The 15,541-nt window shown below is 45.4% G+C and overlaps 2 protein-coding genes across 2 annotated transcripts in view; one reads left to right on the top strand and one right to left on the bottom strand.

The window, feature by feature from the left end:
• LOC140463197 (uncharacterized) overlaps positions 1–1,056 on the top strand; it is a 45,410-nt gene extending 44,354 nt beyond the window's left edge. Inside the window, exon 7 of the mRNA XM_072556989.1 lies at positions 587–1,056. Coding sequence (XP_072413090.1) covers positions 587–1,056 — 470 coding nt within the window. The remainder of the gene's footprint in view (positions 1–586) is intronic.
• A 4,160-nt stretch (positions 1,057–5,216) lies between these two features.
• On the bottom strand, positions 5,217–14,583 carry ube2c (ubiquitin-conjugating enzyme E2C). Its single transcript, XM_072556880.1, has 6 exons — positions 14,154–14,583; positions 14,009–14,036; positions 13,412–13,498; positions 12,074–12,278; positions 7,124–7,183; positions 5,217–5,446 (listed from the first exon to the last, which is right to left on the bottom strand). The coding sequence occupies exons 1-6, from the start codon at positions 14,252–14,254 to the stop codon at positions 5,397–5,399; spliced, it is 531 nt and encodes a 176-aa protein (XP_072412981.1). The 5' UTR covers positions 14,255–14,583; the 3' UTR covers positions 5,217–5,396.
• Positions 14,584–15,541: the final 958 nt, after the last annotated feature.

Here is a 15,541-nt window from a genome sequence, read left to right as displayed (position 1 = left end):
TCCTGGGGTTACCATTGACCAGAATTCAACTGGACTAGCCATATAAATACAATGGCTACAACAGCAGGTCAGAGGCTAGGAATATTTCAGCAAGTAACTCACCTCCTGACTCCCCAAAGCCTGTCCACAATCTACAAGGCACAAGTCAGGAATGTGAAAGAATACTCCTCAACTTCCTGGATATTGAACTACTGAGACTCATTACTTTCTTTTAGACCTGATGGTTCATGCTGTTTCAGCCTCGCTGCTGAATCACGGTGTTCACTGGAGCCTAACCTTGTTTGGTTATTTCAGTTCTGAGGTACCATTGAATACATCTGCTTTTTTGCTTTAATTTTATCAAGCCTGTGAAAGGCACTCGAGAAAATCATGTTCTTTCAGTTTCCAGGGGTAGTGCTATTCTGGAAATGATCGTGGCGATAAATCTGATTGGAAAAGAGAATACTCCCCACAGATTTCAGCAGTTGGAACTGGTGCTTTCTGGTCTGAATGTTTGAAGGCTGTGTTCTGTTTCTGTCTGGACAGTGTGGCCTTTGTGTTAAAGATCAGTTGATAACTGGGGTTTCTGTCTCTCTCTCGTGTGCAGTGACTGGGGCAAAGTTGACGTTTTTACTGAGCAGCACTCAAAGCCTGAAGCCAGAGCAGCGAGCGGAGTTACAGCGAATGTGCATGCTCTTCACCTCTTGCATGGAGCTGTTCCACAGGGATCTCCGGCAGGTTCACCAACTCGATCTGCTCTTCCCATTGGACGTGCCCAAGTTTCTGACCAAAACCGGGGTGACCTGTGACCCTTCTGGGCCCAGCAGTGAGCAGAGTGCTGAGGGGGCAGCCGCTGGAGAGCTGAACTTGGATGCACTGATACTGGAAGTTGGGAGACTGCTGCGTGAGATGGAAACTAAAGTGCAGACTCCCATCTGGAGCTCAGATGCCACCACAGAACCTTGGGCAGAGGTCACCTCTGGCGATGGGCCTGACACAGCCTCAACTGATGAGTTGACAGAAGAGGAAGCGGGAGACAGCAGTAGTAGCTGTAGAGACTGCTGTGTTATCTCCTAGTTCACCCACACTCACTCTGTAGCATCTATACCATCACATTAAAACAACTTGTAAAAATGGTAACCCCTGTTTATTTGTTGAAAATAAAGCAGCTTTTCAATTCACATCTGGGTTCATCACACCAGCTACTTGTTCAGAACACTGTGAGAGGATAACATCAGAACACTGTGAGAGGATAACATCAGAACACTGTGAGAGGATAACAGTCATAGAGGCTAAGGCATTTACAACATGGGAACAGGCCTTTTGCCCAATGTGTTTTCACAAACTAGTCCCATTTGCCTGCATTGGGTTGGTATCCCTCCATACCTATTCCATTCACCTACCTGTCTAAATGTTTATTAAATGACAAAATGATTCTCTCTTACACCACTATCTCTGGCAGCCCATTCCAGACACTCATCATCCTCTGAACAAAACTGCCCCTCCTGTATCTCTCCCCACTCACACTAAACCTTTCGTTGTAGACTCTCCTGCCCTGGGAAAAGCTGTCTGCTACCTTCTCTATGCCTCTCATGATTTTATAGACCTCTATAATGTCACCCCTCTGTCTTCAACACTCCAGAGAAAATAGCCCCAGACTCAAACCTCCCGTTATAACCCCAACCTTCCAGTGTAGCTGGCATCTTAGTAAATTCTCCCTCCACTGTTTCTAGTTTAATAATATGCTTTCTATCGTAGGGTGACTCTTTCAATACAATAAAATGCCCCAAGTTATTAGGAACATTAGGAGGGATTGAGGTTTAAAAGCTTGCTCAAGATTTGAAATGCTTCAAAGCATCTTAAAGGACAGAAGGTGACAAGATGTGCTAAAGAGGAAATTTAAGATCCTAGGACTCAGATACTTGAAGTCAGAACCACCCCACAAATGGTAGGAGAGGTTTAGAGATACCGAGGAGGGATTCAAAAAGGATGCAAATGTTCCAAGTGCTGCTTAGCCAGGAGCCAATGTCAGTCAGTGAGTTTGAGATGAGCAGGACTCTGCTGCCTATACCTTAATGCTGAGGTTTGGGTGACCAAGTGTATGCAGGCTGGACCACAGGAGACCAGCTAGGAAAGCTTTGGAAAAGTCCAGTCTCTGGGTAACAAAGTGTTTCAGCAGCAAGTGGCCCAAAACAGGTATCATGACGGAGATAGAACTGGGGGGGGGCTTAGTGATTCCCCACATTGACCTATCCTGGGACCAAGTGTAACACCAAGAGCAGTCTGTTCTATTGGTTTAAACTGAAAGTAAATGTCCCTTGACACTGTCTCAACCTTCAGGATTATGAAGCTTTTAAAAAAATTTAACTTTAAATTTTTTTTTTACAAAGTATTCATTCACAGAACATGGGTATCAGTGGCTAGGCCAGCATTTGTTGTCCATCCCTAGTTACCCAGAGAGCAGTTAAGAGTCAACCACATTGCTGTGAGTCTGGAGTCACATGTAGGCCAGACCAGGTAAGGATGGCAGTTTCCTTCCCTGACTTGTATTAGTGAACCAGATGGGTTTGTCCTTACAATCAACAATGGATTCATGGCCCTTGTTAGACTCCATTCCAGATTTTCTTCCTTGGTGAATGCAAACTCCATTATTTGCCGTGACAAGATTTGAACTGGGGTCCCCAGGATGTTACTGGATCTCAGGACTAATAGGCTAGTGATGAAACCACCAGGCCACTACCTCCTCAACAGAATTAGGGATCAGAGTATGTAAAAGGGACCAGAACAGTGATATTAGGTTCTTCAATATTTTAAAAAAAATCAGAAACACGAGTATCCAGTTCAGTATACAGGGAGGGGGTGAATTAATACAACATGAGTAATTAGTACAGGAACTCAATTAATCTGACTTCCTATTGGAGTCACCAGCACCACTGCAGAGGTATTAACCCAGTATTTGCACTTAACTTGAGCTGCACATTGACTATTGTATCGAGTCATCTCCACTGAGCCTGAACTCCAAGTCTCAATTCATGAAATAGGTGGGCCCATCGAACTGAATTTTACATGGGGTCTGGGAGGGTGAACAGTGTGCTTGTCGAGTGACTGACATTAAAGTTTGGGCAGGAACAGACAAGGCGATAAGTGATTATAGGAGCACAGTAAGGATGCAAGTAAACAGGTTCTCTTTAGATGAGGAATGAGCGGATGAAGGTTTAGAAAGCAATTTAAACATCAGTAAACAAAGATACTGCAATGCAGCCAAGGAAGTCCACATCAACAAAGGTCAATTTCTCATCCATTCCCACAGCAACAATAAAATGTATTGTTAAGAGTTAGAAAAAGTGGACTTAAGTGTATCCAAATTAGAGGCATTTCCAGCAAGGGTACCTCGTGGTTTACAAATTCAGGACACAAATAGCAATGTTAAGATGCACAAAAGGCTATTGAAAAGGAGATACTGCTAAATTTGTATAAAACATCTTGAAGATAACGTACCAGACCTTTTAACATCATAATACACTACAACAGGATTCAGTTAGCCAAATAAACTGGAATTGAGCCAAGGGAAATATTAGATTAAACATTGTCAAGGAAGTTCTTGGGAGTAAACTCCAGAGTTTGGGAAATGGATGCAATGGCCTAGTACTATCACTAGGCAATCCAGATAATGTTCTGGGATCTCAGTTTAAATCCCGTAACAGCAAGCTGGGGAATCTGAATTCAATTTTTAAAAAGTCAGGAATTAAGAGTCTAATGATGACCTGGAGACCTGTCAGTTGTTAGAAAACCCCACTAATGTCCTTTAGGGAAGGAAACTGCTGACCTTCCCCAGTCTGGTCTATACATAACAATGTGGTTGTTGGGGTACTAAGCCCTTGGATAACTCAGGCTGGGAAATAAATGCTGCCTTGACCAGCACTGTCAACATCCCTTAAATGAATATAAAAAGATACAGCTACCCGGCCCATACCTCACTAACAGACCCACAACCTCACTTGCTAAGGCTGACCACAACACTTCCATCCTCTGTTTTTCTAGTCAATCTTCCAAGATGGGATTATTCTAAACAGTGTCAAGTGCAGCTTGAACCATCAGTGGGTGCAGCAAGGAGAATTAGCACAATCAGAGCCCTCTTAATAAAGCACTAGCAGCTGAAATCTGGAAAGTCTTCATTCAGTAACAGTAAAAAGCTTTGGGACATTCCAGAACATTAACAAATGAACATGGGTAACGTTTGTGGGCGGAAAAACGATCCAGGAATCATACATGGATTAGTGGTGCTGGAAGAGCACAGCAGTTCAGGCAGCATCCAAGTAGCTTCGAAAATCAACGTTTCAGGAAAAAGCCCTTCATTCCTGATGATGCCTTGGACGCTGCCTGAACTGTGCTCTTCCAGCACCACTAATCCAGAATCTGGTTTCCAGCATCTGCAGTCATTGTTTTTACCAGGAATCATACATGGCTGCTTTACTTTAACACTTCCAGATAAATGAGTCAGACTTGCCTCAAGTCTCTCACTCCAAATCAGAACAGTTTGTACAGGATGCTGGGGGAGTGGCCCATGAATTCAGCTTGTCAGGACATCAGAGGGGTAGTTTGGGGCTACATCTAGGCTCCAATTATCCAGACTGGAATTATCCAGTACCATTAAAACGTAGTTGGGTCCCAGCTGTTGCACTTTGTGGTCTTGAGCACCCCATGAGACCAACAGACCTATAAAAGTTCCCATTTCTTAATACAGGGAGAATATGCGAGCCTGAAAAAGGCAACAATGATGCAGGTGGCCTAACTAAAACAGGGCTTAGAGAGCTAAATGAGCACGGGAGGGTTAGACTCTTCACTATAAAAGAGATGACCTTGGGACCAACTAGAGGACCATGCAAACTAGCAATGCCTGGTGGAAAACTGCTCTTGTGAGGGAGTTTAAAAATCAGTATTAAGACAAAACCAACCAACTCCAGAAACAACTCATGGTGTAACAAGCAATTTAAAAAGAACATTTTAAATTCACAGGCACAATAGATTAAAACGTATGTTCTTTAAGAAAAAATTCATTCATGGATGAGAGTGAGTGTGGTTGGTATTTATTGCCAGTCCCTGATTGCCCAGCGAACAGTTATAAATCAGACACATTGCTGAGGCAACACTTCATTCCACTGTAATCCCTAAACTGCTGGGTGTTGGCATTTTTCCAGTGAAACTGGCAGAAACCTTACAGGCAACAGAGACAGCAATGAAACAATAAATGGTGTTTATTAGAAAATATTTCAGCCACAGTGCACTTTATTAACATGGTAAATTTAAAAATAAAATACATGCCCATTCTCATAATTGGACAGACAGACAAACATTCAAAAAAGATACACAGGGAGGAACCAGGAGGACAATTTCAGCTCAGTTCAGCAGAGCCCACTTTAACTCTTCAGCTGCCGAGCATATGCTTCACGCAGGCGCAGTTTGTATTCTGTAAAAGAAAGCAGCATTGTCAGATTCGCCTCAAAGACACTTTCAGACATTTTTGCAGGAGACAAATCGACCAGTGAATCAAGGGTAATGGGGAAAAGGCTAGTGCACATGAGGTTTATCAGCTACAATGTCACAGAAATGATGGGGCCAAATGGCCTGTGTCTGCTCCTGATGAACCAGGCTTAAAATAATGACTGACCTCGGAGCACCAACAGCAGAGAGGTATTGCTCTAAAACAAACCTCACCCTCAACAGGAGACTTTATAAAAAGTGCGTACTAGCAAACAACTGATTTTATAAGCTAGAAAGAGCAACAGTGGGTATACAGATCAGTAACATGAAGTCATGTTTATGTAACTGAGGTACATGGGTTGGAAAGGCTAGTGTCTGTACTGAAAGACTCCCAGTCTATACAGTAAGGAATGCATTCAGTATCCATCAAGCACAACACCTGCTGATCCAGCCCAGAAAAACCCAGGGACATCTGCCCCAACTTTCAGCATGGTTTCACATGGAAACAGTCCCCATGATCCCCTGCGTGACAGATGCCAATCTTTATCCAACACAATTCACTCCAACATGATAACAGTTGGAAGCACTGAACACTGCAAGAGGTATGGGCCCTGACAACATTCCAGAAAGCATACTAAAGATGTGTGTACTCCAGTGCTTAAAGAAGGAAGCCCCAAACACAAGGCCTTGTAGAACAGGATGTAGAGGGCTTAACAACAAGGGGAGGGTTCGACTCTTCGCTACAAAGAGATTGACTAGGAATCAAATAGAGGTATGTACAAAACTTGCAATGCCCGAGTGGAAAACCGTTCTATTAGTGATAGATCAATATTAAGATTAAACAAACAACTCAAGAGCAGATCACAGTATCACAAGCAATTTTAAATTCATGGACCAGAACGTTCATGCCAGATCCCGAGCTGAGCTGTTCAAGTACAGCTACAACACTGTGATCTACCTGACAGGATAGAAAATTGCCCATGTCTGACCCGTATATAAAAGACAGGGCAAATCCAAACCTGTTCAATTAACATCCCCATTGGTCTACTCTCTGTTATTAGTAAAATGATGGAAGCTGTCATCAACACCTTGCTCACAATAATCTGGCTCAGTGATGTTCTTGTTGAGTTTTGACAGAGAGCAACATGACCTCACCATAGTCTTGGTCCAAATATGAAGAAATTGGTTGAACCCCAGGAGTGAAGAGAGTGACATCATGGCCACATTTGACCGAGTGTGGTGGCATCAAGAAGCCGTAGCAAAACCAGTATTTAAAGCAAAAATAATCTCCAAAGCCAAGGGTAGCAGATTCCATGTGCAAGCTCCCCTCCAAATTACTCACCATTCCTTCAGGTCAAAATCCTGGAACACCAACAGCTCCTTGGGGTATATATATAGTTCAAAAGGGAGTTAACCACTACCTTCTCAAGGGGCAGGCAGTAAATACAGCCAGAAACAACCACATTCAGTGACACAGCAGACAAAGGCACAAGACTGGATGTAATAAAGCAGTGGGATGTAGGTGGAAACATCAACTCCGCGGAACTCGGTCGAGGGTGAGGCCTCAAACAGACACACAATACTTTCAGAGCAATTCCCAGCAGGATATTTGTAAAGACACCTTCCCTGTGGTGAACTGGAGCAGAGTTAAACAGGTTCTCACCTTGCTGGTTAGACCAAAGCTGAGCTGCAGCAACATTCAGGGGACTTTGCACGTTTGGTTCTGTTGGGGAAGAGGGAGGACAAAATAAAAGGTTAAAAGTTAGAGCTGGATTCAAGTGCACAGTACCTCCACCCAAACCAACATTTGCATGTAATTCCCTGGAGATATCAATGCTTCCAGCACAATCACCCCAAAGCAGTCTGATAAAGTCAGCAACACCTACTCCACAACTAGCAAGGTGTGATCCTTACACCCTCCCATGAGAGTCCATATACCACAGACCACCCCCAGAAAAGGAATCCCAGCTTCTGGCAAGCTCAGCCATACTAATGCTGTCTGTAACCCAGGGCTTTGTCTCAACCAAAGCAAGATGATTCACACTCTCGGTTCCAAATGCACCCTCTCAGGAAATACTTTAGGTAGAAAACAAACAGGAGACTTATGAATAAGAGGTCATTTCATTGAATCTTACTAAACTCTCACAGGGTGGGTGGAGATAGGATGTCTCCACTGTCCAGCAAGTGGAGACCAAGGGACATTATCTTAGAATAAACTGTAGTCCATTTAAGACAGTGGATGAGGAATTTCCTCACTCAGAGGGTGGAGGAGCTTTGGAATTCTGTCCTGGAGGGGTTCAGTCAATTAATTATGTTCAACTGGGAGATCATTGGGCTTCTGGACACTAAATGAGAGGCTTGGGGATAGTGCTGATGAGGTAGATGATAAATATGATTGAACTGAATGACAGTGCAAGCTTGACAGGCTACTCTTGTTATGTTTATATAATTAAACTCCCAATTTCAATATCCTCGCTTTCACTGTCCTTCAATCTCTCACTGCTGAATATTTTAGTTCCACAATCTATTGTGACATAATTTTTAAAATATGGAAGTCACAAACTTTGGTTTTCTCTCTGCATTGCATACAAGGAAGACTTACATCTGTATCCAAACCCCTGGAGACAATAACAGTGCCTGAACTAAACAATAGCAAGGAAGGCATGCCTTACAGTTACCAGATTTGACTCATGGGTGCAGACATACCACACCCCCCCGGCCCTCAAAATTGGAGGTGTGGTGGACAGTGAAGAGGGTTACCTCAGATTACAACAGGATCTGGACCAGATGGGCCAACGGGCTGAGAAGTGGCAGATAGAGTTTAATTTAGATAAATGTGAGGTGCTGCATTTGGGGAAAGCAAATCTTTGCAGGACTTGTACACTTAATGGTAAAGTCCTACGGAGTGCTGCTGAACAAAGAGACCTTGGAGTGCAAGTTCATACCTCCTTGAAAGTGGAGTTGCAGGTAGATAGGATAGTGAAGGCGGCATTTGGTATGCTTTCCTTTACTGGTCAGAGTAGTGAGTACAGGAGTTGGGAGGTCATGTTGCAGCTGTACAGGACATTGATTAGGCCACTGTTGGAATATTGCGTGCAATTCTGGTCTCCTTCACAGCATCTTTCTGATAGGAAACTTGAAAGGGTTCAGAAGAGATTCACAAGAATGTTGCCAGGGTTGGAGGATTTGAGCTATAGGGAGAGGCTGAACAGGCTGGGGCTGTTTTCCCTGGAGCGTCAGAGGCTGAGGGGTGACCTTATAGAGGTTTACAAAATTATGAGGGGCATGGATAGGGCAAATAGGCAAAGTCTTTTCCCTGGGGGCGGGGAGTCCAGAACTAGAGGGCATAGGTTTAGGGTGAGAGGGGAAAGATATAAAAGAGACTTAAGGGGCAACATTTTCACAGAGGGTGGTACGTGTATGGAATGAGCTGCCAGAGGAAGTGGTGGAGACTGGTACAATTGCAACATTTAAGAGGCATTTGGATGGGTATATGAATAGGAAGGGTTTGGAGGGATATGGGTCTGGTGCTAGCAGGTGGGACTAGATTGGGTCGGGATATCTGGTCAGCATGGACAGATTGGACCAAAGGGTCTGTTTCCATGCTATACATCTTCCACGACTCTTTGACTGGTTACAAACAAGGAAATACTCACTCTAGTGTCCCAATAAGACAAGTCAAAGCAAACTTCTGTCTACACAAAGCCATGGTAAGTGAGCAATGAAGACTAAGCAGTGGGTTCACACTGTCTCAAACTGTTGTTCAGTCTGGGTGGTGCTATGTTTCATCCAAGCCTTCGTGCTGTGCCTCACATGGCAACAGTAGCTACTGTAGCTGGGGGAGTAATACACCCAGCAGTTACATCAACCAGTGGCCAGGAAAACTAATCCCCAAAGCAGAGAAACTAACCTCACTCAAGTTGGGCTTTGAAATGTCTAAGTTCTCAATTTGGCAGCGTGTTCACACCTGATTATTTAAAGGACAGATTAAAATTGCCTCCATCCTCATCCCTGCTCTTCCAGTCATCATCTATGAGTACCACCAGCATTTGTGTATCGCCAATACTCAGGATCCTGAGGCAGGGACAGCTCCCTCTATGGATCAAGGAACGCAAGGACAGAAGATGAGGAATACCAGGTCAGTGGCGGTGGCACCTTCAATGTGAATTAATCCAGCAATATATCAGAGGGTCCTTCCAGAGATCAGTGAAAACAATAAAGCTGCACTTTTCTCTTGATGATGTATATACACAATCTTTCATATAGGAAACGTCCCAAGTCAAATCAGGAGGAAGGGAATTCCATGTGTTTAGGAGTTCACTACAAGTAAGTCATGCTGAAGTGATTAGCTCAGGGAAAGGCAAGAGGCCAGAATGAGAGCAGCACAAGTGTTTTAAAAAGCGACTGGAGGAGATTAGAGATTGGGAACATTGTCCTCAAATCTCTCAATATCCTCAAAAGATGTGATTTCAATTTAACAGAAAAGGTATTGCTTGTCCAGGAGCTAAGTCAACCATCAGGGGATTGGGGCTTAATGGGAGCTCAAGGATACAGGCAGCAGAGGTTTGAATGAGTTGAAGTTTACAGAAGACACAAAGTGGGACGCCACTCAGGAGACCACGGAGATGCAATAATGGTACAACAGATAAGTCAGTGAGAACACAAGAAAAAGGGGCTAAGGAGAGATCTTGGGGACACCAGAGGGATTGGTGCAGGGACAGGAAGACAATTTATTGATACTGCTGTCGGCTACAATGAGAACAGAACCAGGCAAGTGCATTGTAACAACTGGACAAGGGGGTGGGGGCGGGGGTCAGTGCAGTGGAGGAGAATGATGTGGTCACCATGTCAAAGGCTGGAGACCAATCACAAGTCACAAGATTTGGAGCACAGTTAGACCATTCGATCCATCGAGTCTCCTCCACCATTCGCTCATGGCAGATGTGTTTCCCAACCCCATTCTCCTGTCTTCTCTCCACAACTTTTGATCTCCTTACTAATCAAGAACCTCTGTCTTACATACACTCAATGACTTCACCACAATAGCCTTGTGTGGGAATGGGTTCCACAGAATCACCATCCCCTGACTGAAGACATTCCTCACCTCAGTTCTAAATAAATAGTCATCCCTTTACTCGGAGGTTGGGCTCATATCCACTCTATCTAGGCCTCCCAGTATTCTCCAAGTTTCAATCAAATCACCCCATATCCTTCTAAACACCATTGAGTACAGACCCAGAGTCCTCAACCACTCCATATATGGCAAGCCCTCCATCCCCAGGATCATTGTTGTAACATTCCTCTGGACCCCCTCCAAGGTCAGCACATCCCTCCTTAAGTAGGAGGCCCAAAACTGCTCACAATATTCCAAATGTAGTTTGACTAGAGCCTTATCCAGCCTCAGCAGTACATCTCTGTATTCTTATATCCTCATCCTCTTGAAGTGACTGCTAACATTGCATTTGTCTTCCAAACGGCCAGCTAACCATTAACCGTAACAGAATCCGGAACTAGGACTCCAAAGTCCTTTGTTCTTCAGATTTCTGAGGCCTTTCTCCATTTAGAAAATAGTCTTACCTCTATTCTTCCTAAAAGTACACAACTACTTTCCCACATTGTAGTCCATCTGCCATTCCTCTTCCACTCTGCTACCCTCTCTAAGTCCTCCCACGTCCTCAATACTATCTGTCCCGTCATCTGCAAACTTAGCAACAATGCCTCAGCTCCTTCGTTGAGATCTTAATAGTGAATAGTTGTGGACCCAACACTGACCCCTGTGGAACTTCACCACCAGTCTATGCCTGCCATCCTGAAAAAAAAACCCCTTTGCCCCACTCTCTGCCTTCAGCCAGTCAGCTAATTCTCTATCCATGCCAGTACCTTGTCCCTGACATCATGGGCTCTCATCTTATTCAGCAGCCTTGTCAAAGACCTTCTGGACATCCAAATAGATCCCATCCACTGGCTATCCTTTGCATAACTTGCGTGCTATATTGAGGAGGACAAGGAAGGAGAGCTTATCCCAGTCACACATGTCCAATGTGTTAGCTGACCTTGAAATTCCAAACAGAACTGGACCAGATAAAGGAAACTAGCACAACTTGAACTTCACAAAGAAAGTGTCAATAAGTTGGTGACTGTAAACTTAATAGTGAACATGTTGTACTGAAGGTCTTGCAGAGCAGATAGTGCTCAGACGAATGGAAATAACTGCAAAATACAATTGGAACAATATCGCCTTTCCTCCACTGTTGTAACATCCCAGAATGCCCTTCTTCATAGCCCTGACGTCCCTACAGTAACAAAATGGACCACAGTGCTTCAAGGCAGCAACTGACTATCGCTTTGTGAAGGGCAGATGGGATGAACATGGATGCTAGCACAGTCAGCACTGCCCACAAGCTCTGAACTACAAAAACAACCCTGGAAAGGCAGTAATCATTTGCTTGATTTTAGAAGCCTCAATGACTAATGGACACACTGTTAGAGATGCCCAGTCAATGAGTTGCATATACCAGCCCAGGGGGAGTTGTTGGTAGGAGGTGGGAGTTGCATGTTGCTGACCAGATTGCTGTGGACTCTCCAGCACATGACTCAACCAGCAAGCTCTTACCTCCCAGCAGACTTTGAATTGACAACAGGATTGTCCTAACATCGTAAAGTGCAGACCATTTGTCTTTGAGGATATCCAGGCAAATATTCCCTTCTCCGTCAACATTGGGATGATAGCAGGAAGTGAGGAACTTGACGGTTGGAGGGTTGTACGGGTATCCACTGGGAAATTCCAACGAGAGCTTATACCTCAAACCTTCATACACCTGCAAAGGACAAACCCAGAGCCCATTCACCACGGAATGTCCAACAGAAAAGGTACACAATGATTCAATTCATTCTAGCTCCTGCTTTGCTTGGGGTTGAAAGTTTGTGTGTGTCTCCGAGAAAGACCTACTTCAGTTAAGTGAGAATTGGGATAGTCATTTGGAAACGGAGTATAAAGGTGGAATAGAGGGAGATCAGCAACAATTGTGTCAAAAATTGAACCGGTACACGACGGCTGAATGGCCTACAGCTGTAGAAAGTTTTTGTTGGCTGCTTTTGGACACACGACAGACTGAACCAATTCAGAAGTGGAAAAATTCCATATTACCTTAGAAGACATTCCTCAACTTTGCCCAAGCCATGGAGGAATATACAAAAATACCAAAATCAGGATTAACATCATGTCTGGTTGTGAGATCAGCAGACGGCTGATCGAGAGTAGCACTGGGCAAGGCCCAATAAAGCCAAGACCGAGCACTCAGTCCAGAAGAGTGACAAACCCTCAGCCTCCTGAGACTGATGTAACTGATGGTAGTCATTTCCGTTTACATGCAGCTGTCATTAAAAACAGGACATGGTGGAAATGAGAGCCAAACTCTCAGGGGAATCTCCAAACCATTCCTGGATCACAGTTTGTAGGAATTATCTTCATTTCTGAATGTCTCACCTTGTGGGTGGAAAGACCAAGTAGGCAAAAGGAATACATTCTGCTAAAAAGTGGTGTTTGAACAACGCTACCCCACGTACATTGAACACAGAACTGTTCACACGTACAGGGGAGCAATTTATGTATTGCCTACTCAGTGCTCTTCACACAGTCCACCCTTCCCCTCTTGTCAGTTAGGACACTGTCAGCCACTCTGCCGATAGTGTCTGAGACAGCAAACAAAAACCAACTATGCAGCCTAACTCCATTATTCAGCCCTTGACGACCAGCATTAAATCAATTAAATTGTGCAGTTACAGATCCTGAGTATCCCAATTCCAACAATCAGTGCAGGACACGGATTCAGGGGATTGAAATCAGCAGAGGAGAGACAGAGCTCCTGCACCATTCCTCAAAGCTGCACTCTGCTGACAGTCGGTTCAAGTGTAAACCCGGAAAAGTGGTGGACCGGGACAGCTCACCCACCGTTCCTGCAGCACCATCGATGGTTCCAATCCAGCGGAACAGATTGTCTGATTCGGGGAAAGCAGAGATCCCTTTGTGACCAGACATCTGAAAGAGAAAACAAGACAATCAGCAAAATTAACTACCAAAAGAAAAAAAAGTCTCCCTTTCTCCTAAGAACTCTTAAACACTAAAGTGTGAAAGGATCTGTCGATCCTTAAACACACTGACCAACAGGCATCATACTGTAAAAGCAGCCTGTCCTCATTGAGGAAGGGATCGGCTCTTTTGTTCTGGAAGAGCTCAGTCTTATTCTGAAACAAACCGGCAACGGTATGTGACCCCCACTTTGGGTGTGCAGTGGGAACACGGCTCAGCTATAGAGAGAGCTTTTACACAGCCCTGAGAGCCGACAGCAGCAAGGTACCATCAGCATAGACTAGGTTGCTGCATAAAAACACACTAAATAACTGGTTAAATTCAGGGAAACAGCACGGTGTAAAACTGTATGAGCAGCTGCAGCTCCCACCCCAGGGAGAGCTGTGGGGGTGGGTTAGAAAGCCCTGGATGATATGACTGTTCACAATGAAGGGAGATTATATATAAAACCTCGCTCACCATCAGAGTCATCAGTTCCTGCTGTAATCTGTAACAGTGAGAGATCAGTGGTTAGTGAAGAGTGCAGACAGACAGTACCCGCGCCAACAGTTTACCGCAGCTTACCCAAACCCCACCCCAGCCCAGCCCAGCCCCACTCACTCACCGCTTGGAGACCGAGCCTCGGGCGATGGAAGCGCTGCTTTCGCTGCCTTTCCGGGCCGCTCCCGAGCCGGCGGCGGCGGTGGGATCCACATTCTGTGCCATGCTAGCTCACCAGCACCAGCACCGGCTCCAGCTCTCACTCACTCTCCCGCCCGGCCAAGGGGGTCTGTGGTCCCGCAGCTCCCTCGCTGATCCGCCTGTGTGTGTGGGGGTGTATCTCGGTCTGTTCCACCCTGTCTCTCTGTTGGATTGTAGACTTCTGCTCCCGCCCGTTATTTGAATTTACTCCCGTGAACACCCCACCAATCAGGTCGCAGTTTATATTTGATTGAGCCAATCAGCTACTGCTATTTACGTCTTTGTTGCCTATCGGCAGTATACGTCACAGAGGTAACCAATGTCGAACAATGATTGGAATACCGCCTCCCTGTGATCTGATTGGTGCACAGAGTGTGAACGGATTGGATCCCACTGTGATCTTATTGGTGCCTTGTCTGTGACCTGATGCCCTGAGGGTAATCTGATTGTCGCCCTGAGGGTAATCGGATTGATGCCCTGAGGGTAATCGGATTGTCACCGAGGGTAATCTGATTGTCGCCTTGAGGGTAATCTGATTGTCGCCCTGAGGGTAATCGGATTGTCGCCCTGAGGGTAATCGGATTGTCCGCCCGGAGGGTAATCTGATTGTCGCCCTGAGGGTAATCGGATTGTCACCGAGGGTAATCGGATTGTCGCCCGGAGGGTAATCGGATTGTCGCCCTGAGGGTAATCGGATTGTCGCCCTGAGGGTAATCGGATTGTCCGCCCTGAGGGTAATCGGATTGACGCCCTGAGGGTAATCGGATTGTCGCCCGGAGGGTAATCGGATTGACGCCCTGAGGGTAATCGGATTGTCGCCCGGAGGGTAATCGGATTGACGCCCTGAGGGTAATCGGATTGTCGCCCTGAGGGTAATCGGATTGTCGCCTTGAGGGTAATCTGTTTGACGCCCTGAGGGTAATCGGATTGTCGCCCTGAGGGTAATCGGATTGTCGCCTTGAGGGTAATCTGTTTGACGCCCTGAGGGTAATCGGATTGTCGCCCTGAGGGTAATCGGATTGTCGCCTTGAGGGTAATCTGTTTGACGCCCTGAGGGTAATCGGATTGTCGCCCGGAGGGTAATCGGATTGACGCCCTGAGGGTAATCGGATTGTCGCCCTGAGGGTAATCTGTTTGACGCCCTGAGGGTAATCGGATTGTCGCCCTGAGGGTAATCGGATTGTCACCCTGAGGGTAATCGGATTGTCACCCTGAGGGTAATCGGATTGATGCCCTGAGGGTAATCGGATTGTCACCGAGGGTAATCTGATTGTCACCCTGAGGGTAATCGGATTGTCGCCCTGAGGGTAA

Source organism: Chiloscyllium punctatum, chromosome 37 (genome assembly GCF_047496795.1).
Source record: "Chiloscyllium punctatum isolate Juve2018m chromosome 37, sChiPun1.3, whole genome shotgun sequence".
In the NCBI taxonomy this organism is placed as follows: domain Eukaryota; kingdom Metazoa; phylum Chordata; class Chondrichthyes; order Orectolobiformes; family Hemiscylliidae; genus Chiloscyllium; species Chiloscyllium punctatum.
The sequence above is the reverse complement of the archived record's forward strand: the minus strand, read 5'-3'. Positions and strand labels throughout refer to the sequence as shown.